Below are 24,356 nucleotides of genomic sequence, written 5' to 3'. Positions count from 1 at the left end.
GTTTATTAGATGAGCGTAATGTTGAAAGGTTCTTATATTGGGTAATGAGACTAGCAAGTATTGGGGTATTGGTAGGTTGGAAAAGAGTTTTGTGTGCAATGGTGAGTTGTTTAAAGTGAATCTGATTCAGAAGCTCTAACCAGCCTAATTGTTTCAGGTTATGGCATTTAAAATCATAATAACTTTTATATTTTATAAGTTACATCTTAAATAAGTAAATTATTATAAAGAAAAACTCACATTTTGTTGTCATAAAGTTCGTTTTCCATCACAATACCACATTTACAGCAGTTCTACTTCCTGAAACAGTTTACTTCTTGAATTTGCGATGAGTCTGTGTGAAATCAGGGGTCAAAGTTCAAAATGGCTGCTTTCAGCTTCTCTGCGTGTTTTCTTGATGTTGAAGCTTTAAAAACGACTCGAGGACACTATTCACGAGGATACCCACACCCAAATTGTCTCCCATAACATTCTGGCGGGAATTTTAATAAAAGTAAGTGACAGACATTCATTTTGTAGTACAAATGGATCTATGCAGTGTAAAACCTTCTCGAAGCACTTCACAAGTCATTGCAGTCTCTATGGCAGTGAAACCAAGCCTTCAATTGTTTAACATAAACATAACTTATTTTTATATGCCCAATTTCATTTTCTCATTCAGAGTTTGTTACATACACATATCATTATTATCAGAACCTTATTACCTTATAAGTAAGAGAGAGAGAGAGAAAAAAAAAAAGGTACCTACAAAGATATTTACTTGCTGTTTGTTTTAATAAAGTAAAACCTGAAACATATTACTTTCAGACACTTTTAGTTCTAGTCAACTGCAGTTATATCATGACATATTATTTGATATAATATATTTAAGCAATTTAGTCATGGTGTAATAAATAGCAGTAACATTTAAACAGCATAAATAATTTTAAAGAGATAATAGATTATTTTTCCCCTTATTTCCTTCTTTTCATCCTTCCCCTCTCCCTGCTCCCCCCACCCTTCTCTAGATGTTTAGTTTAAAGAGAATGCCATTATTTAAAACAAGAAAAGAAAGGAAATGTATCAAATTACTAACCTTAGGTCTCTTTGTCACAAAAGAGAAACAAGTTGATTCACATCAGGTTATTTGTTCCTCAGGAAGTTTAATTATTTATAAAACAAAATTCAGTTCTTGCATATTGAAATAACTTTGAACAAACCATTAAAATATTTGTGGTTTTCTTGTAAATGTAGTAACTGTAATTAAAGAGTTCAAATAAATACAAAACATGTAATTTGTTTTTTAGTCTTTTTTGTTTCTCTGATGTCTTCCAAGAAGTTCCTGTTGCCATTCTCTTTAACGAAGGACTTGCCCATTTCATATCCTCTATTTTATCTAGTATTTTTTTTTTTTTAATGTGCAGCAAAGCAGAGTCCAAATCTTCAAAATTCTAGGGCCATCAGGTAAAAAGATTTTTAGCTTGGAAGGAAATAAAAGATGAGTTTTGAACTGTGCTTTCTTAAGCTCTCTTATTAATGGTAAAAAGACCTTTCTTTTTGATATTACCAAAGAAGAATAGTCATTGTCAAAGCGCACTGTTGCTTCATTAATTTTTATAGGTGCTTTAGCCCATGCAGATTTTAATACCATCTCCTTGTCATAAGATGACAAAAATCTTACAATAACTGATCTAGGATACTTTTTATTTGTATTAGAATTAGATAAAGACCTATGGGCTCTTTCAATGCCAAAAGAAAATGCCTCTGACAAATCTAAAGTTTTGGGAAGCCAAGTATTTAAAAAAGATGTAGTGTTATTACCTTCTATATTTTCTGGCAGTCCAAAGATCCTTATATTGTTGCATCTGGATCTGTTTTCCAGGTCATCTAGTTTGGATTGAAGGTGCGTGTTTTGTTTCAATAAGAATTCAGTGTTTATTTCTTCTTCCTTAATTCTGCTGTCCATATCATTAAGTCTCTCTTCTATACCTGTTATCTGAGCTTTCTGATGTTGTAGATCTTGGTGTAGCACATCCATTTGTTTTGTGGTTTTCTCTATAAAATTATCAATTTTAACATCCAGTCTGTCCATTTTAGTTGTTAGTTGCTGTATAGTTGATAATAATGCCTGAAGCTCTTTCTTAATGCTGGAATCCTGACTGTTAGCCTTGCTGGAACTCATTCTGAACAGAAGTGGTGAGAGAGAAATTTCCAAATAGATTTCTGACAGGAAAGTTAGTTAAAATTTCTTTCTTTTTTAGATATTATTCAAGATATTGATATTCCAAACGTTATTAGAAAGAAAATTATTCCATTAGTTGAATTTTGAAGTAATAATTTCCTGTTAATGTAGTTATGTTGGTGGAGCTGAAGAAATCTGCTGCTATCCTGTGTTCATCCTTGGCCACACCCTCCCACATATTGATTTTGATCTCTGGCCAACTTTTTTTGTTTTTTCAAAAATATATTACCAATTCTCTTGTTGACCCTCAATAAAACTTTTCTATACAGATGCTCATATTCTGGGTATAGTAGATCCTTCAAAATATCACAGTTCAGTTTCTCCACCTGGTTAGTCAAACTGCTTAAGGTAACTTCATTATATTTAATTAATTTATTGAAGAGTCCTAAACCACACTCATCAAAAAAACAATGAAAATTGTCGATTACTTACTTCATCAATGTATGTTAACCCAAAAGGGTATTTGTACATTTTAAGTCCCTGTGGGACTATACCTAAATTGTGACAACATTGCAAATATCTATTATCAATTTGAATGCATTTCAATTTAAATAGCTTTTTTTCAAACATGTATATCATGTCCTTAAGCGTTGGGGCTTCATCATTCACATAGGTAACATTCTCGTTCGTGTGTGAATCCCCCCCTTGCAGCAAAGTCAAAGTTTTTAGTTAGAATGTCATTAAAAGAAACTGGTTCAATGCTGTTATACATAATAGCATCAGTTTGTACAGTCTTGTTAGGTAAATTATTACTGTTGTTGACAGTACCTTTGTCACACCAAGAAGGTGCTTGATTGGAGTTGTTGATAATGGTGTTTCCACCAAACGATGATACATTCTGTCCTCTATGAACTTGCCCGCATTTGTCCCCCTCAATCCATTGTTGGTGTACAGCCTTTCCTCCACCATTGACCACTGGAAGTAAACATGGAGACGACGTAGAAGGTGCATCAACAGTTCGTGCCGAAATGGGTGTAACCAAACTTGAATTTACAGCTCCTCCCTTTTGTTCCCTCTGGCTGAACAAGTCAATAAGTTGGGTTAGATCTCCCTTCAACGCCGAAACTTCCTCCCTCACTTTATGTAGTTCTTTTTGGGTTTGCCCAACACTGTCCAACCCTGAAATTTCTTCTTCGATCAATGTAGAATCACCGGAGCGAATTTCCAGGGCCATATCAACAGTACAAAATTACTTTCACTGTGTTTTCACTATACCAAACACCAGGCACCAGGACCACTCTCACAGAAAGACCAAGAAATCCATGATAGTAATTGTAAAAACTCAAAAATCAAATAGAAGAGAAGGTCCAGTCCCTCAGTAGGTAGCAAAAATCTTTAATTACAGGCAAAATTAGTGCTTTCGTCTTGTCTACAAGACTTTATCAGATGCCCCCATTCACAATTTCATCCTATTTATACTGTGCTTAATTACACCCAATTACACAATTAAGACAATAAAACAAACTAAAACAATAAGTAGATTTATAAAGGCAGCAAACGAAGGCAGCAGAAAATAGCAAAGTTCAATAATACGCGGATTAAACGATAAAGTCCAGAGTTTATTATTAAATGTAAGCGCTTTCACCTTTCGGCTTCTTCAGACATTTACAAAGAAAAAAATGCAACCTTTTAAATATTGTATAAATGCATTTCATTGGTAAATCAAATCACTACATCATTCAATTAAAAATATGTATAAACCATATACCTATTTCATTAAAAACAACTACTTTCTAATACACTAGCTTAAAAATATCTATATAAAAACTATTACATATGAAAACTATTACATGTAGAAAACTTTTACATATAAAAAACAAAGTATAAATAACAACATATAAAAAACAAGCTGTTAAATGATTCAGGTGGACACTATAAGCCTTCTCTTTCTCAAAACAGGTTTGAGAGAGGCTTTGTCATTGAGACCAGGCTCTCTGTCTGCTTGACATCTAATGATCCACCTAAGTTCATTCTCTTCTGTAAATGTCTCAATGTCACCTCCACGTAAACTTGGTTTAAAAAATTTGTATCACTGAAAAAACAAATGTATGATCGGGACCTCTGTCCATAAAATGCTTAGCTAAAGCATTTGTATGACTGCCTTTGCGAATGTGATAAATATGTTCCCTTATGCGTTCCCTGAATCTTCTATTAGTAGCTGGGAGAGGCTGGGTTACTGAACCCTTATCCCTTTATCTGGAACACTTTTTTAGACCTATAGTTAATGTTAACCCCACCATATTAAGGGACAGTAAACAGTTTCTTTTAGAACTATATACATTTATCAAAGAAGTACCTGACAATAAACCTTACATCCTTGTAACTATGGATGTTAAAAGCTTATTTACTGTGATCCCCAATGACATAGGGATGCTAATGGTACATCAATTTTTAACTGAACATTCTGATTTAACCCCGATAGTCATAGATCAGTTAACAATGTTTTTCGAAATTGTTTTGCAAAATAATGTTTTTACTTTCAATAATGAGTTCTATTTATAGAATGATGGCGTAGCTATGGGCACTTCTTGTGCCAATAGCTACGCCAACATAGTAATGGCTAAGTGGGAGGAAGACCAATTATTCCCTTTACATGAATTTCGGAGTAAAGCCTTATTTTATAAACGTTTTGTAGACGATCACTTTTTTATATGGTTTGGCACGGAAGTACAGCTCCTTCATATGGTATCAATTGTTAACGGCCTTACTAGTTTTCTTGAATTTACTACTAACTATTCTAGAGAAAGGATTTCCTTCCTAGATGTAGATATAATTAGGTTAGACAATGGAATGTTGAATACCACAATTCATCGTAAAGCATGTTATAGAAATACCTTACTTTATCGAGAAAGCATGCATCCTCCATTTGTCTTTAAAATGTGGTTATGAGTCAGGCTATGAGAGTCTCTAGACTTAATCCGATTCAACATGACTTGAGATTTCTAACCTTAAAGAAAAGTTGATTGACAGATGTTATAAACCAAGAGAATTAAATGAAGCCATTAGTACAGTGAATTCTCTTAGAACTTCTAGAGCAAGACCATATTTTTCTGAAGGAGCATCTATTGAGGGTCATTCAGGGAATATCTTGGGTCCAGCATATTTAAGAATACTTATATTTTACACCTCAGACATGTTTAATATCAAGAAGACATTTGAGAAATATTGGAATGTACTTCTATTAGACGAAAAAATAGGCAGGATAGTAGGACCCAGACTCACCTATGCCTTTAGGAATAGAAGAAATTTGAAACGTATTCTTTGCCATCGTCCTTTAGGCAAGGAATTTTCTGACTTTACTAGAAATTCAGTAAATACTAAGCCTTGTGAAAAATGCAAACAGTGTCCATACATTGATGAGAGGACTTCATTTATACATCCTATCACTGGTGTTGAATTTCATTTTCACACCAATACTGACTGCCAAAGTGAACATTTGGTTTATTTAGCTAGATGCATTTCCTGTGAATCTTTCTACATAGGTACAACTAATAGAAGATTCAGGGAACGCATAAGGGAACATATTTACACATTCGCAAAGGCAGTCATACAAATGCTTTAGCTAAGCATTTTATGGACAGAGGTCCCGATCATACATTTGTTTTTTCAGTGATTCAAATTTTTAAACCAAGTTTATGTGGAGGTGACATTGAGACATTTACAGAAGAGAATGAACTTAGGTGGATCATTAGATGTCAAGCAGACAGAGAGGCTGGTCTCAATGACAAAGCCTCTCTCAAACCTGTTTTGAGAAAGAGAAGGCTTATAGTGTCCACCTGAATCATTTAACAGCTTGTTTTTTATATGTTGTTATTTATACTTTGTTTTTTATATGTAAAAGTTTTCTACATGTAATAGTTTTCATATGTAATAGTTTTTATATAGATATTTTTAAGCTAGTATATTAGAAAGTAGTTGTTTTTAATGAAATAGGTATATGTTTTATACGTATTTTTAATTGAATGACGTAGTGATTTGATTTACCAATGAAATGCATTTATACAATATTTAAAAGGTTGCATTTTTTTCTTTGTAAATGTCTGAAGAAGCCGAAAGGTGAAAGCGCTTACATTTAATACATTTAATAATAAACTTTGGACTTTATCGTTTAATCCGCGTATTATTGAACTTTGCTATTTTCTGCTGCCTTCGTTTGCTGCCTTTATAAATCTACGTCTGTGGACTATTGTGCTTGACTCTTGTGGATGTTTAGATTATTATTGTGGATTATTGAGTTGTTTATATCCACAGGTCTCTTTACCTTCTGGTGTGGTACCTGTTTACTTTTTTGTTTTAAAACAATAAGTAAAAACACTTGAAAATGTCCATTAAACCTGCAATAGTATTATTATACATTCCAAAAGAACCACCTTAAATATTTTTATATATATGTGTTGGTGGCTTTGTTAAATTTGTGAAGCTCTCAGCATTAATACAGGTTTAATAGTAACATATTAATTTAAACCAGGATGTATGTTAAACTTTAACCTAAGTTGTCATTTAAGTTCTTTATTTAACAATACATTCCTTATATCTCCCCCCCGGTTCACTTTAACAACATCTATAATCCCAAATTTAAAACCATTTTAAAAAGCACAATTCAATGTTTGTTTATATAGCGCACTGGTCTCTTTCTCAGACTTAATATCGGCTAGGTGCTCATACATCATATCCTTAAAAGCCCTCTCCATTTTCTCTACATAGAATGCAGGGCATCCTCCACAAATGGCCAAGTACACTAACATTTTTGTGTTGCAGTTACCTTTACAAAACCCTACTCTGCTGTTCAGTCCATTTTGTAAACATATACTTTCTTCCTTTATTATATATGGACACTACTTACATCTTCCACATGAACTAGTATCTTTTTTAATATTAAAGTTATACCCATCAAGTTGTTCAAATTCACTTTTAAAATGTTTTCCTGTCTAAAAGAAAATATAGGCTCCTATCCTACCATCTCATATAATTCTTTATTTACCTTAAGCATACTCTAGTTTACCCTTATGATGTTCATAAAAGGCCCTGTGAACCCATTAAATTCCATTACACATGCTTTTTGATATTTCCTGTTTTTTTTCATGCTTATTAAATTCATCTAAAGGCTTTCCCAAGAGGGCCTTGTATCTAGTACCCCACCATCTATACACTTCGTCTAGAATACCTTGGATGATGTCCACATGATACCCCCTGTCCAAAAACATTCTTCTGAGTATTCAGATTCTCCTTTGAGGTCCTTCCTATCTGAAGTCATCCTGGCAATTCGCACTGCTTGTCCCTTAATCAAACTTTTTTTCTGAAACATAGGATGATTATTGGTGTAATGTAAATAACTATTACACCATGTGTTTTTTCTATATATTCTAGACTCAAAACCTTCCTTAGTCTGAAAAATGGTTCTGTCCAAGTAATTTATACTTTCTTTTTCCCATGTACGAGTGAATTTAAAGAAGGTAGTGCACCCATTGAGATGTTGCATAAAAGAGTTAACACTATCCTCACCTTTGGGGGGGCCAAAAAACAAATATATTGTCCAAAAATCTTACATACAGATGTATATTGTTTGTGTAGGGACTGTTAAATACATAATGATGTTCCCACTCCAACGTAACCAGGTTGGCATAAATGGGGGCACACGCTGCCCCCATTGCCACACCACTGGTTTGCTGGTAGTATTCCCCCTTGGAAGTGTATGTAATTGTGGTCAAGCACCACTTCCGTAAGTTCCATAATCAGTTGAATTTTGTCACCTAACATAGTGGAAAACTTGTTTAAACTATCACTGAAATACTGATGCCCTTCTTGTTTTGGGATGCTCGTAAACAAATCTTTAACATCTATGGTAAGAAACCCATACATACATAAAAACATATATACATAAGCAAACATTTTATTTTATTTTTATTTTACATTTGTTGACCGGGATAGTCTAACTGGATTTATGTCCATTTTCAGTAGAGTCCTGGGGAGATAAGCTCCAAGAGATTACTAGACTACTAACATACAGGTACTAGTTGTTATATAGTTAAATACTACAAATTTTAAACAGTTCAAGAATCTTCACAGTTTATACAAAAAACATTTTACAAGCATTAGATAAGATATTTTAGACTTTATATACAAGACTTCATTAGTAACTAGAAAGTAATTGTTAAACAAATACATACTTCAATTTCAACAGTTCAGCAATGCTCACAGTTTGAACAATACTTGTTGCCTGCCATTAGGTAGGATGCTTTAGAATTATATGCAGAAGAATTTAACTTGGTATTTTAAATTATCTCCATTAGGATAAGATATGTTTTTGCCAAGGATAGGCCTTGATCTAAAAAGACACAGATAGAGCAGGAATTAGGTCTTAAGAGAGGGTATTTGGGATATAGTATGTGATTAGTCTGGATTTGTACAGGGACATAACCAATGGGTTTTAAGATAGAGTTTCAGATTGTGTTTAAAAAGTGTAAATGAAGACAGTGATGTAACTTCATGGGGGAGTTGGTTCCAATACATTCCAACTGCATTTGAGAACAGAGCATCTCCTACCATGTTATTAGATTTACATGTTGATACAAGTAGTTTATTAGATGAGCGTAATGTTGAAAGGTTCTTATATTGGGTAATGAGACTAGCAAGTATTGGGGTATTGGTAGGTTGGAAAAGAGTTTTGTGTGCAATGGTGAGTTGTTTAAAGTGAATCTGATTCAGAAGCTCTAACCAGCCTAATTGTTTCAGGTTATGGCAGTGATGGGTCCTAAAGGAGGAATCAGTAGCAAATCTGGCAATGCTATTGTAAGCGTTGGATAGACTGTTAAGGTTATTTTTTGACAAGTTAGTATATATGGAAGAAGCATAGAGAAGTCTGGAGATAAGGTGGGAATAGGCAATAGTGGTTCTGGCTAGTGGGGAGAAAAAAGGTTTTATCCTATAGAGGGAGCCTAGTTTCCTGTTGACAGCTTTTATGGTATTATTGATATGGGTTTCAAAGTTCAGTTTGTTATCAATGGTTACCCCTAGAAGTTTAGTTGTTGGATCGGGAGATATGAGTGTACCATTATTGGATAAGACTGAAAAGTTCATTGGGAGTGATTTATGGGTAGGAGTGAAGAGGAGGAGTTTGGCTTTTTGGGGGTTCAAGAGGAGGTAGTGTTGTAGAAACCAATTTTCTGTTTTATTGAACATTGACTGAGTTATAGTCTGTAGTTGGGATTGAGATTTTGCTGAGCAGATTATTGTCGAATTATCTGTGCATTGTACACAGTTAGCTAAAGGAATAGCTAGGTTGAGGTCATTGATAAATATTGAGGAAAGGAGGGGGACCAATATAGAGCCCTGAGGAACACCTAGGGTAAGTGGGAGATGGGATGAGAGGTTGTTGTCCCATAGCATTGCCTGCTGTCTATTATCAAGGTAGGACTGGGACCATTTTATAGTCTTTGTGTCCAGAGAGAAGGATTTTAGAATATTGAGAAGTAAGTTGTGGTTGACCATGTCGAATGCTTTTGAAAGGTCGATGAAAGTGCTGAAGAGAGAAGATTGTTATTACGGTTTTTATTGATGCTGTCAGTGAATGATAGAAGTGCAGTTGTTGTACTGTGGAAAGGCCTGAAGCCATGTTGAGATTTGGCCAGTAAATTGTTCTGGAGTAGGTGGTCTAGTAACTGTCTGTGGATGCACTTTTCCATTATTTTAGCTAATGGGGAAAGTAGTGCTATGGGACGATAGTTAGAATATTTTCTGGAGTTTCCACCCTTGTGTAGGGGGATAATGTAGGAGATTTTCCAGATAGTGGGAATAGTGCTTTCTTGTATGGTTCTATTTATCAGCAATGATACAGGATAAGCTATGACTTTGGCTGCCTTTTAAATATTCAGCAGGTAGCTTGTCAGCTGAGGGGTTAGTAAGTCTTAGTTTACTTAAGAGGTTGCAGATGAGGGAAGTTGGGACAGGTTGCAGGTTTAGAGTTGGGAGAGAGTTAGTAGTATTGGTTGGAAGTCAGAGCTATCGGCTGGTAGTTGATTAGCAAGTGTTTGGATGGTCTCAGTGAAGAAGGTATTAAAAGCATTAGCAGTTTGCTTTGGATTGTTGGAATTTGATCCTATAGGGGGTGGTGTTGCGGAGTGGCCTGGTTGAAGTAGTCTGTTTATGCTAGCCCACAACTTTTGTGGATTACTTTGGTTGGTCTGTTGGAGGTGGAAGTAAATTTTTTTTTTTATCTTCGAGTATAGCTTTCTTAGTCTCATTTCTTTTTTGCCTGAATTGTTGTTGGTCTATGGGGTTTTTAGTTGTTCTCCATAGTGCCCAAACTTTATTTCTCTGTTGAATTTTCTGCCTGGTTTTCTTTGTAAGCCATGGGGTGGGTTTAGATTTAATTTTGATAGAACGCTTTGATGCATGGTGGTTGAGGTTTGTTAAGAATTTTGAGTTAAAATAGTTTGCTGCTTCGTCAAGTGGGAGGTATTTTATAGGTGACCAATCACATTCTTTTAGTTCAGCTTGGAAGTTATTGGGGTTAAAGATTCTGTTGCCTCTTACTGTTTTATATATGGTTGGGTTGTGTGAGCTCGATGCATGGTGGTTGAGGATTGTTAAGAATTTTGAGTTAAAGTAGTTTGTTGTTTCGTCAAGTGGGAGGTATTTTATAGGTGACCAATCACATTCTTTTAGTTCAGCTTGGAAGTTATTGGGGTTAAAGTTTCTGTTGCTTCTTATTGTTTTATATATGGTTGGGTTGTGTGAGCTCGACCTTTGCCTGATTATGTAAGTGAGAGAATGGTCACTTACATTGTCAGGGAGGGTCCCTACATTATAGAGTTGTTGGTGATTATTTATTGGAATCCAGTCTAGAATGGATTCTTTGTTATTGGGTTTATTAATTCTGGTTGGGGAGTTAAGGTTAATCATATATAAACATATATACATAAAAGGATTTCCTTTTTACTGTTCTTGGTTCTGATGATGTCACTTTGTGATGAAAGCGCTTAACCAACAGTTTTTTTGTGCTACGGTGAATAAAGTGTTTTGGATTGCTCTTTGGACTACTCTGCATTTGTTTTTTGTTATTTTGCCTACAGTTTACGTTCATTACCATTTCTTGCATTTTTGGTATATCAGTATAATTGGCACAATAAGCTCAGCACACAATTGTGTATTGCCTTTGTGGTTGCAGACATAGTTAAACAAAGCCTTGTGGTTGTCCATGGCCTGGGAAGCCACATTTACCTCAAATTTGGCTTTGGTAGACTTTATTTGTCCTCTGAGATGTTTGTTTAGTTTGATGACTGTGCTTTTATTCTGCTAGGTTCTGCACTTCATAATTTTGCCATGATTTTCTTTCTTTTGTTATACAGCCTATTGATGTTGTGATTCCACCAGGGTGGCTTGATTTTTGAGTTAGTTCTCTACTTCTTCCTGGTGGGTACAGCTGCCTCTTTGAAGCTATTAACATGTTTAGGGTTTCTGTGGTGTAAGTAGTGGTGGACACAAGTACTACATACAGTAGTAAGAACTAGTAACTGCTTTACAGATGAGTCTAGGAAAAACATAAAATCATCAACCTGAGTTTTTCAAACCTAAACAGACCTCTCATCTATCCCTATTTTAGACAAACGTTCATATTTTCAGAACTGAATTAGCCCCGCACATGATGTTCCTGTTTTTGGAAACATGATCCCACTTCAGGCTTCATTCACCCCATCGCATAATTTTCTGTATTTCCCTCATCACACATGATTGTTGAAACTCTCTGGTACACAGAAAATCATACTACATGACCAGCATACTAGTGGCACCAATAATACAGAGAGGGAGGACATACATTTTACATCTCCGTTGTTCTGAAGCAAAAAATAAAATGACCTTGTGTGGTAGAATTTTGCAATGCAGTTCATTAAAGTATACAAATTTTATACTGTCTCTTTGATAATGTGCTTAATTTTTCCATAATTTTTGACACTCTGTTTTCAAAAATCTGTTTCTGAGTAGTATCCCATTTTCCTACTGAAAGAAGCAGGAGTTATGTGGTATTTGGTATTCATCTTTTTACATTAATTAGATGTCCAGATTTTTGACTGGCTGTATTTACTTTTCAAGGGCTTTTGTTCCTATTTTCATGTCTGCAGGATGAGAGGTACGGACCTAAATATTAGGAAGACCCATCCTGAGATAAGGGAGAGTTAACACTTATCAAGTAAGTAATGCTGGGATACCTAGAAGCAATTCACCAACAGCAGAGAAGTGTTGGGGGAAAAGGTAAGGAAACTCCTGGGAAGTCAAGTGAGCATTTGGGGCTTTGCGGTCAGTTACCCATAATTAAAGGCTAAGAAACTCCATCAGCACATGGTGGATCGGTGCATGTTCACAAACATGGGCCTCAGTATTTCACTAGGAATAATAGGAAGGGTAGGATGACAATGCCTAGGATGGTGGATGATGTGCATATTCACAAACATGGGCCTCTGTATTTTCATTAGGAATAATAGGAAGGGTAGGATGACAATGTCTAGGATGGTGGATGGTGTGCATGTTCACAGACATGGGCCTCTGTATTTTCATTAGGAATAATAGGAAGGGTAGGATGACAATACCTAGGATGTGTTTGGTGGGAAGAGTGAGCTACTATCCTACCCTATTGTGATATAACATTGGTCTTGGAAGGCAAAAGTGTGGAGTGGTTCTTGGTCAGCTAGACCCTCTCCATCAAGATGGAAGGGATAGACCACTGTCTACAACCTGAAACAGCAGCAATATGGCGACTGTATCTGTATGATGGTTGAAAGTACTATGGAATTTGGCAGAAAACCATAGGATGAATTACACTTTGCAGTGTGGTGAATGTGTGAATGTTGAAGGTAATGTGGCATTTGGCAGAAACCCACAGAAGGATTTCCATTTTGCAATAAACTGAATGAATGAATGGAGTGAATGTATGTCAAAGCTACTGTGCCAGTTGGCAAGGAAGGTTTTCCATTTTGCAGTATGGTAAATGTATGACAGTTAAAGGTTGTATTGCATTTGGCTCATGCTGTAAAGTTTTAATGAAAATGGAAATTATACATTCAAAAGGGAAGTTGTATCATTCAGCAAGGGGTAACTGATAAAATGCAATGCCCCTGATCATCAGAATTACTATTCCTGGAATTTTTTAATACGGTTGGCACTTCCATGAGACTGTAGGTGAATAAGCCTGTTATTCTACCTTTTTAGGTGTTTTCTCTTCTCCACATAGCTGTGCAACCGTAGAGTTTGCTAAGCAACACTCACTGCATCATAAATGGAAGGTTTATTGATTTATTTTATTTATACAATTTGCTCAATTACTGTTAATGCTGGGGAAAATAAGAAGGTGAGCATAATTTTTTTCTTTCTTTTCTCCAAATTTTGTGACATCACAGTTAGAATTATACAGTTCAGGGGGTATAGAGAGCTTTCACACACACTGGAGGATGGCTTCACCCAAATATATTTTTTTGTGTTTTACAACCTAGGGAGTGTACCATTTTTAGTTCTGACCTCCCAGGATTTTATGTGTGGTAAGTTCATTTAATTGCATCTTGATTAACGGAGATGTAGTTACTCATAGTAAGTCCATATGAAGAGGCACCATGGAAGGATGGCACTCCAGTAAAATGGGAATAAGAGCCCCAAGGAATGGTTCCACATTTGCTAAAAGCAGAAATTTGCCATCTGAAATAGCCTCATGGAGCAATATTTTTTTGTTTTTATTTTTGGAAAAGGAAAGTAGCTATTTGTGTTATCAATAGGAATTGTAAACCTAATTAATTTAAACTGAAGGTGTAATTTTAAATCTATTCTTACAGGCATATGTGGTATACTTGTACATGTCAAATAAGTAAATAGCATCTGCCATTTTATCCAATAAACTGTGCAAGTCTCTTCTATTAAAGGTAAAACACTTTTTTTATTCAGAGACAACTCAGGCTCATAGCAGATAATTTCTACTGTAGGACTAAGATTCATAGCTTTATGTCTTGCATTAGAGAAATAACATCAGTGTTATACTTGGAAGCTGAGGCATTCATGTCCTGACTCTAAATTACTTTACATGGTGATTAGTATCTTACTGTAAGTCAGTTTGCTTGCTGTACTTTAAAATACTACAGTATGCAAGTGTCAGTGTTACTTCACAAACAACAACTACACAAAAAGACAAACACACAAACTAAGAATCAAAAGCACCAAAGGCTTAGCAGATTACTTGAAACAAACAATTTATTGAGTTAGCGCTTTCGGAAACAAACTGTGTTTTTCCTTCTTCAGACAAGGTACTACCATTTTGCAGAGCTTATAAATAACACATACAATGCCAATTAACTGATTATTAAAACTAATTGAATAGTTTTAAAGTGACAGATACAATTCAGTAGATTTTACCAAGCCAAAGGAATACACCTTAGGCAAATACACTTAAGTCACAGAATCCTAACTAACAATTCAACCAACATGTAAGAAAAATGATGCTGTGTATAAATGTTAAAAAACACTTACTAAAATTGTTGTTAAACAAATCCAATAAAAAATACTTATTAGACCATTAAAAACAAATCTTCCATGGCACTAATACTTTAACTAAACTGAAGGCTCACATGTAAAGTCAGTAAAACTATTATCTGTTTAAAGCCAACTTCTTTAGAAAACATTTTATAGAGACCATTTCATTTAAACCTGGGGGTAAATAAGCAGCAGTAGAAATTTGCCATTTGAGTTCATCAATTTCCAGATTAATCTGCCAAGGCCCTCCTCTAATGTCTGTATTAATTTGTTTTAACACAGAGAACTTTAAAAGCGTGGTCTGGAAAATCTGCGATGTGCCTAGCCAAAGCATTGTTTGTATCCCTTTTGTTAACAGCATAAATGTGCTCATAAATGCGTGTCCTGAGCTTTCTTTCAGTCTTCCCGATATAGAAAGCTTTACAGGCCTGGCACTTGGCACAATAAACCACTCCCTTAGATTCACACGAAAATTTACCATTAGGTTTATATACCCTCTCCCTTATTTCAAAATGGTGATTCGTGTTCAGGTACCTACACTGTTGACACCTCCCGCATTTAACCATGCCTTTACTAGTATTGGGGTGTGGGTTACTGGAATATTGCAGCAACTGTTTCAAGTTCTGCCCCCTTCTAAAGGTAATCTTGGGTTTATTACCAAAAAGTTTAAATAGGGAGGGGTCCTCCATAATGAGGGCCCAGTTCTTATAAAGAGTTTGTCTAATAAAAGAGTGGTTAAGGTTGTAAGTAACAACAAAACTTATGTGGTGGCAGTCTTTGGCATTACATAAAGAAACAACCCTCTGGTGAATGGGAGAGAAGTCCTCAGCCAAAGCTTGAGTTGTACCTAAAAGGGGTGTAAAATAGCCAATCTGCCTTTTAGTAATGACCTCGGTGGAGATACCAGAAACTAGGCTCAGAGGGTATCCTCTCTTAAGAAACATACGTTCAAGCTTAGAACATTCATCCGTGAAATCTCCCTCATCGGAGATCATTCGGGCAGCCCTGACTAACTGCCCCTTAACCACTGCTCTCTTTTGGTGGTAGGGGTGGCAGCTAGAAAAATGAAGGAAACAGTTGGAATAAGTGGGCTTCCTATAGATGGTACTTTTAAATCTTTTTCTACCCACATCCTTATGCAGACTAATGTCAAGAAAATTAATACATTCATTTTGTAGGTTGAATGTAAACTCCCAAAAATTAGTTGAAGCTGAAATCAATTCAATAAATTCTTGAACACGTCTTTTCCCCTTTCCACAAAATGAACATATCATCTTGGTACCTTGTGTACCATGCTATGTTTTCTTTAAACACAGCCGTTTTAAAGAGGAAGGTGGTCTCCCAATGAGCCATTATGCAGTTGGCAAAACTGCCACCACAGGGGATCCCATCGCCACCCCTTTTTGCAAGAAGAATCTCTCCCTCAAGCCACATAAAGTTGTTACTCAACACTAAATCTAACAGGAGGTGACTTAAATACTAAACTTGTCGGAAGACATAAACCTAAATCCCCATGGTACTGCTCTTAAAGAAATACAATCCATATAAAAACAATATTAGAAAATACATGAAAAATGTAATCATAGTACATTCAATGTTTAAAAACTTAAAACAATTGATGCATATACACTCAAATTTGTACTATAACGTGCCTGCTTAAAATAAAACAAAACATATGTTCGTGGCCGCAGGACATGGATCAAACAAGTCCATTAATCATATGGGTGCCTTGGCCGCAGGACATGGATCAAACAAGTCCATTAATCATATGGGATACAAACAATGCTTTGGCTAGGACATGGATTTTCCAAACCACGCTAAGTCCATTAATACAGACATTAGAGGAGGGCCTTGGCAGATTAATGGAAATTGATGAACTCAAATGGCAAATTTCTACTGCTGCTTATTTACCCCAGGTTTAAACGAAATGGTCTCTATAAAATGTTTTCTAAAGAAGTTGGCTTTAAACAGATAATAGTTTTACTGACTTTACATGTGAGCCTTCAGTTTAGTTAAAGTATTAGTGCCATGGAAGATTTGTTTTTAATGGTCTAATAAGTATTTTTTATTGGATTTGTTTAACAACAATTTTAGTAAGTGTTTTTTAACATTTATACACAGCATCATTTTTCTTACATGTTGGTTGAATTGTTAGTTAGGATTCTGTGACTTAAGTGTATTTGCCTAAGGTGTATTCCTTTGGCTTGGTAAAATCTACTGAATTGTATCTGTCACTTTAAAACTATTCAATTAGTTTTAATAATCAGTTAATTGGCATTGTATGTGTTATTTATAAGCCCTGCAAAATGGTAGTACCTTGTCTGAAGAAGGAAAAACACAGTTTGTTTCCGAAAGCGCTAACTCAGTAAATTGTTTGTTTCAAGTAATCTGCTAAGCCTTTGGTGCTTTTGATTCTTACTTCACAAACAAACTAAACTGGCAAGGAAAGAAGTGACTTTACAAATAAGGAATTATAAGACAGGTGTGAATTTCAAAGAAAGGCTTATCACAACCAACAACCACATACAGTAAATAGCAGCATAAGAAAAGTGCCATATGACTGAGGAAGTATTTATATTAATATATAACAATGTATTTTTATATTCTATAAGTAAGTCAGCTAAGAATTAGAAAATGGATTTTAAGGTAGATGTGCTTTTCAGCTTTTTTTTTTTTTTGCCTGCATGCATGATATGGGTTTCAGAATGCATTTTACCAATATGGTGGTTATCACTTCTAGGAAGATCTGTGTGTAAACATATGGGAGTACAAGATACGGTCAATTTTCTTTGGCTGAGAGATAAAGTAGTGGTCAACAGGTGTGCAAGACTGCATAATTATCGCTGTTGGGGAATATACCTTTCCCTGATTTTGTGCAATCTTGGAGTTGGTAGGGGGAGTGCAAGGTGTGTGTGTGTGGGGGGGAGGGGGGGTTTGGCCTCTGCAAAAAACATTTTTTGATTTTTTTAATTAATTTTGCATGCACTGAAGACGTTTCTCAGCACATAAGTACCAACATGTCAACCTTATGTGGTCAATGATTTTATGGTCAACTTTCCATTTGTTTGACCATCTCTAGTCCACTCATTTATCTATATCTTTATCTATGGGCCAGAATCAATAATGCCTACACAAAGTGTACATGATATTTATTCAAGAACATCCCCACCACATTTTTTTGTGCTTTCTAGTCACTAAAAAAGATTACACTTAAGTGTACATGTAGTCTACAGTTTTGTGGTAACCTTTATGAATCCCTGTCAGTATATTTAAAGTGGGAAGAAAATCAGTAGGAAAACTAAAATTAGGAGGAAGAAGGTATGAGTTATGGTTGCATTGTCTGTTTACTCAGAACAGTGTACACTTAGTGTAGGCTTTATTGAATCCTGGGGTATATATATACAGAGAGAGAGAGAGATATATATATATATATATATATATCTCTATATATATATATATATATATATATATATATATATATATATATATATATATATATATATTTATTTATATATTTATATATACAGAAAGAGAGAGACAGAGAAAATGTACATATCTCTCTCTCTCTCTCTCTATATATATATATATATATATATATATATATATATCTGTGTGTGTGGGGGGGGGTGAGCCTGTGTGTCTGTGTATATACTAGAAAATTATAATTAAATCACAATAACTAGAAATTACACTTAAAAATCATGGGTATATTTGCCAGATTTTGATTTCATTGCGTGAAAATAGGATATCAATTTTTTTAGAACTGTAAATCAGTGTGCCTGGTTCTTTGTGTCAACTATACAAATGTCTTTACCCCAGCATACCAAGAACCTTAAAATTACAACTGCCAATGTTAGACAGCATTGAAACGAGGGAAAAATAATTTCTGTTTTCATTCTTTGTAAGAATTATATGTGTTATCAAATGCTGTTACTACTACAACTAATAGTAATAATAATAGTAACAATAAAAGTAATAATACTGACTTGTTAACCAGGTAGGCCCACAGAGCACACAGTCCCTTTTCAGGGGTGACCTGAGGGCAAGGTCTCATATAAGTAAATCTAAGTAAATCAGTGTTGTGGGAGTTAAGTCCTATACCATAGGAACTATAGCTCCCAGCCTTAACCCTCTATGTTACATTTCAGATACAGGAATAGCAACATATCTGGCCATGTTCAGTGTCAAGTAATTTTATTTTAATTATAAAGTAATTTTATTGCAATTGGAAACATCTCTTAGTTACCTCTGTTTATTAGTAGTACATCACATTAAACTGATAGCCAAACCATGTCCTTAACTATCTGTATCCAAATGCATTAGCAATGTAAATCGATACTAATTTGACTTTCTTCTTATATTGTAAAGATATTGTAATTCTAACAAATCCACATGGATGCACAAGTGAACAGGACAAGGACACATGTGCATACTTCCATACACAGTTATACCTCAGTAAATAGATTATTTGTTCACCTGTTCTAGCTCTCTGTACTATGGCCATGATTAAAATCAAATAACATTTTGTTTGGACAGGCAGTATAGGGGACTGGAAACCATCTACCATACTGGTAGCCTACATTCTAAGCCAGAAGAGTACTTATGACAAGCAAACAGCTATGAAGGTACTTATAACGGTTATCAGGCTTTGCAGAAGGTTATAGCCCATACATTATAATGGTGCTTAATGTATATGTTTGAAGTCCGCATGTAGCACTGTTACTGGCCACAATTCCAAAATACTTCCTCTCAGTGTATGTGTCCACTTACACTAAGAGCAGGCTGACAGCAGGTCTTTTGGAATTCGACCCATGGTATAAGCCTGTTTATAGATAGGCCTTACACTGAAGCAAGTCAGTTACACTGACAGCAGGTCTTTTGGAATCTGGCCCATTGTCTTTCCACATCATCACATATTCCAGCACCATTCCTACTAAAGGTGGAAATAAAATAAATAAAATAAAGCATTCTTCATAATTACTGCTGCTATGTTTGAGATGCAGACAGTACATACTAGTAAAACATGCCTCTAATTGTTTACAAGATGCATTTTAACTATGCTGGAATGTAAGTGTGTTGAATGTATACATCAGTGGTTTGCATTTCTGTAAGAAAATATTAAACAGGTACACCTGATTCAGTACACAGCCCAAAAATAACATTTAAGTCACAGTTTTATGTCAAACACTGCTGTATTTTAAAGATTTGGAGCTCTGTGGAGAGCTCTTGCCAGAGTTATACAACATTGTATGTTGTCCTCATAGGCCAGAAGGAATACTGAGGTAACAAGTTGTGCACGCAGTTGTTAGAATTGGAGTTCATTATTTGTTTTAAAAGCCCAACTTGTAAACAGACAGTCAGTCACTTGTAAGAAACGAGACAAAATTGAAATCCAGAATCAAATAAGGAGAATGTGTTGAAGTGTATCATCCATTCTCCTCACTAAAACAAGAACTGATGGTGTGGAAATGTGGTTCATTAAATCTTGTAAAAATGTATTAATCTTTGTGTAAGAACTTGTAAACTGTCTCAGTAACTGTGATGTAAAACAGAACAATGAAGGCTGGAATTACATTTCTGTGAGTTATTTTCATCCTAGTAGTAGTTATCAATGAAATAAAGTACTCCCATTCCAGAGACAGCCACTATATAAGTTAAATGAAGCAAGGCACATTCAAAAACAAGAAATCTTGAACAAAATGAGGAGGCACATCAAATATGCACCCACTCGATTATAATAAAGTTACACGGAAATGCAAGGAGCATGCCCCCAGAGTGTGATGTATCGAACACCTTATGACATGAACTGAGTTATAAACAGTAAATAAAAGGACGGATGAGGGGGAGGAGGAAGCAAGTCAGTGACATGTAGTGAGCTCAGAGGAATTCGGGATGCAAGGTTGAAGAATTAGGTGTAGATCTGCAAAACAACTTAGAAGATATAACTCAAACAAGCACAATGCAGATGTTTTTTAAATCCATGTTCATAAGACTGCCAGGCTTCCAGTCACACAGCCCAGTTACTTTAAACATTTACCGTGACAACTCCTCAACACCATCTGCACAGATGTATCCTTAACTATCCTTCGCAGTCACACTGCATATATACGAACTCTTCAAATTACATTCTCAGCTTGAGTCCTCCTCCTCCTCTTCTTGACAGCCACACACACACACACACACACACACACACACACACACACACACACACACGCACGCACGCACATCATTACAAATCTTAAGAGCAACCAGATTGTCTCTATGATTGTTTCAGTATACTGTCACACCACTTCTCCTTGCCTCACACACGGAATTAACTGTAAAATCAACTTGTACCAAACCAGTCCTTACTGTTTATAAATACTGCTAGCTTGCTGGTGGATCTTAGTCTGTCAAACATGGGTACATAAATATATAATCATAATATCACATCAGCTGATCAGATGTCGACACTCCCATTTATTCAATTTTCTTCATGGGTTTATTTCATCTGTAATCAGCTCTCTCCCAGAAATTTAAATATCAAAACATATATCAGAAACATAACTTTACACCCATGTTTTCCTTCATTCTTTTTTTCAACAGCACTATGCATATTGTTTGTTGTTGTCCCCGAAATATCAATCGTATTTTAGTTCTAGACAAAACTCATTGCAGTGCCATTTCTTGTAGCTGTAAGAACTTCGGTACCCTAGCATAAGTTTACATGCATACATGCTTACTGATGGTACTTTGAAATACATCTCAAAAGGACACTGAAAATAATTCTCTCTCTCTCTCTCTTGCTCTCTGTACCATTTAAAGTAAAGCTATTTTGTTACAGAAGAATAAGGAGCGATCTTCTCTTAGTGTGCATCTCATTCAATGAAGTTTACATTTACAAATGTTTTGATACAAAACGGGTGTGTGCAATGATAAATATAGGAAACGTTACAGTAAAAAGGACAAATCTTAAGAGTTGAATGGAGAACAGAGTGATTTTCTAAAAGCACTGCCCCTGCATGGAGTACATTTTCAGTACCTGTTATGCAGGCTCCATTGCCAGAATAGTTGAATACTGAAATTGGTCCTTAGCTTTTTTTGTACAATGGAGCAGATGGGCAGGTCTACAGAAGATTTCTGGACTAAATGTTTGAACTTCTACACTGCAGTCACAGATGTACTTAATTGTATGTAAATGTTCATGTACAGCTGCTGCAAAGCTAGTACTATATAAATGCGTACTATTATCTGTCTCTGACCAGTATCATGACTAAAGAGGGTCCTTGGATTCCATTCACTGGTTTACTGATTTATGAAGAGAAAAAAAAAACACATGCCAGGGATGAAGAGGGTCGAGCATATAGGAAAACTCACTTCTGCATTACCCGTATTTGTAAATATGATGTAACATTAATCACTAAGCACTTACCATTTCTTACTTCAAAGGATGTAATTATATTTGTTTCTGATTATTTGAGCACTATATGTTTGTTGGTTTCCCTGCCCAAGCCCTTATTCCCCTTTTGCACATGTCTTCACTGAGTCAAGCCTTTACACTCCTACGTTACCTACTTCCAAAGCTGTTATTTACTCCCATAATTTAAAATTGTTTTCAGTGCATTTCATACAACAAGCCAATTTTTTACTCTCATAAGCATCATTACATTTAATGCTATCTAGTAGCTAAATAACTCAACCCTTCCAGTATGAAATTCTCCACCAGAATTATCTGCACACATATCTCTAAGTCTCAGATTATGACTTAATACCTTTATATTAAAGTTATATGCAGATTATGCAGATAGGTTGCTTAGTGGTTACTAATATATTTGCTGCTCTTCCATTTATTGCCTTTTCTGATTGCTACACAAGCAGTCAGACTTTTTTTTAAAAAAAAAATGTATTCAACACAGCATTTTTGTTAGTCAGCATTCTTTAAAATTGGTGCAAAGTCGACAGGACACTCACAGTTATCAAACAGTATAAATAAATCACATATAAAAATAAATATGAACACAAGGGATGTTGGCATAAAATCAAAAGATAATAGGAGAAAAAAATAAAAGATGGACTGTAAAATAATAAAGAAGATGATAACCATTGCTATTTTGTATGCACAATGTAGTTCTATTATCTGTGAGAGTCTTGTCCAAGCACCTTGTATCTGTTACATAAAGTGACACAAGACATACCTCTATCAATTACAATAATAGGAAATTGAGGAAAAATAAAAGCCCCTTAGCTGGAGGTTGTGTTGTGATTTTTAAAACATGTGCACAGAAGTGAAAATCTCACACTACCATTTTTCTGAAGGGAATTCTGTCATTTGATTTTGCATGTATTTGCTTCATCATAAAAGAATAATTGACGGGTTTATGATTAATGAATATGGATCATTAACTGTGTGTTTGCAGCTAACTTTTAATGCTATGATCAATTTTCTCTTTTTTTTTTGTTTGTGCACATTTATGCTTCAACTGCAATACTAAAATGTAAATATACATACTATTGCTGAAGTTGCTTAGGCACTACATTAAAAAAAAAAAACATTACTTAGAGCATTAACAAATACATGCCAGCCTAAAACCTTAAATGGATTTTATATTTAACAGTATGAAGGGAAGACCAACTACTGAAAAAATCTCTGCCGCAACACTGTTTGCAGAAGTCAATGCTGTTTTTATATATGTAAACAAGATTATGAAAGTCTCAGTATATTTTGACTTCATGATAGCAAGTTGACAAAACTAACGCAGTAAAAGCAAATGGTGGACTTACCATGTTTATAGCAGTTCCTGGCTTATCAATAATAATAAATAAGTCCTCATTTTATGTTATACTTCAGAATTAACAGAGGGTCCCAAGAATACAATATATTATTCCATTAACTATTCCAAATGCAAACTACCCTTTTTGAAATGTTTTTACCCAAGGTAGTCTTCCAAAACAGGAAGCAAACTGAAACCAAATAAAGTTTTCTGCTGTGTTTAAACAAAGAGTGGCATGTTGCCAGTATTAGAGATTAGCACACCCTGTCAATGTCCGAGCAAAGTACACCTGTAATGAGGAACTGATAGCAATTTAGAAAGAACATTCCTTTGTGTTATTACTGGTAATGGCATATATTAACGCAGCATACCGGCTCTGCTGCCATATACGTGTGCAGTAAATATTTTGCATTAACAGAAGCAGACTGTGTATTACATAGGTTCAGATTACAGACAATGCACATACCCTAAAGGCAGGCATTCATTTCCATAAAGCAGAACAGTATGATAAAAACTCACATTTGCCTCTGTCAAAAACTGATACTGCATTCATATATTTTATTCTGTTTGCTTTTGTTTTGTTTGAATTTGAAACACTGAAAAAGCATTACAAAATTCTAAAGGTCCAGAAACATCAGCCAGTGTCACATGGATGAAACAATGTAAGGAGAACAAACTATAAGGAACTAAGAAATTATTTCTTTTACCAGATTAAATATACGTTGGTAGAGCATCACTATGTAGAACTGATTAACAAAGCTAGCAGTAGTTCAGATACCATTTGTGTTGTATCATTTTTGTCTCTGTGCCTGCCAATTGCCAAGCCACCAAGGGGCTGTTACCAGGCAGCCATGATCATGCTTTGGGCTGTTTCTGGC

At 35.2% G+C, this 24,356-nt stretch overlaps 1 protein-coding gene across 2 annotated transcripts in view; it reads right to left on the bottom strand.

The window, feature by feature from the left end:
* Positions 1–23,658, bottom strand: part of LOC122789276 — a 389,942-nt gene extending 366,284 nt beyond the window's left edge. For both annotated transcript variants that reach the window (XM_044056578.1, XM_044056579.1), the window contains exon 1: positions 23,489–23,658. In XM_044056578.1, coding sequence (XP_043912513.1) covers positions 23,489–23,491 — 3 coding nt within the window. In that variant the 5' untranslated portion in view covers positions 23,492–23,658. The remainder of the gene's footprint in view (positions 1–23,488) is intronic.
* Between the last annotated feature and the right edge of the window lie 698 nt (positions 23,659–24,356).

Source organism: Protopterus annectens, chromosome 14.part0, assembly GCF_019279795.1.
Source record: "Protopterus annectens isolate FY-2018-M chromosome 14.part0, PAN1.0, whole genome shotgun sequence".
Classification (NCBI taxonomy): domain Eukaryota; kingdom Metazoa; phylum Chordata; order Ceratodontiformes; family Protopteridae; genus Protopterus; species Protopterus annectens.
Note: the sequence above shows the minus strand (reverse complement) of the source record. Positions and strands in the feature narration are given on the sequence as shown.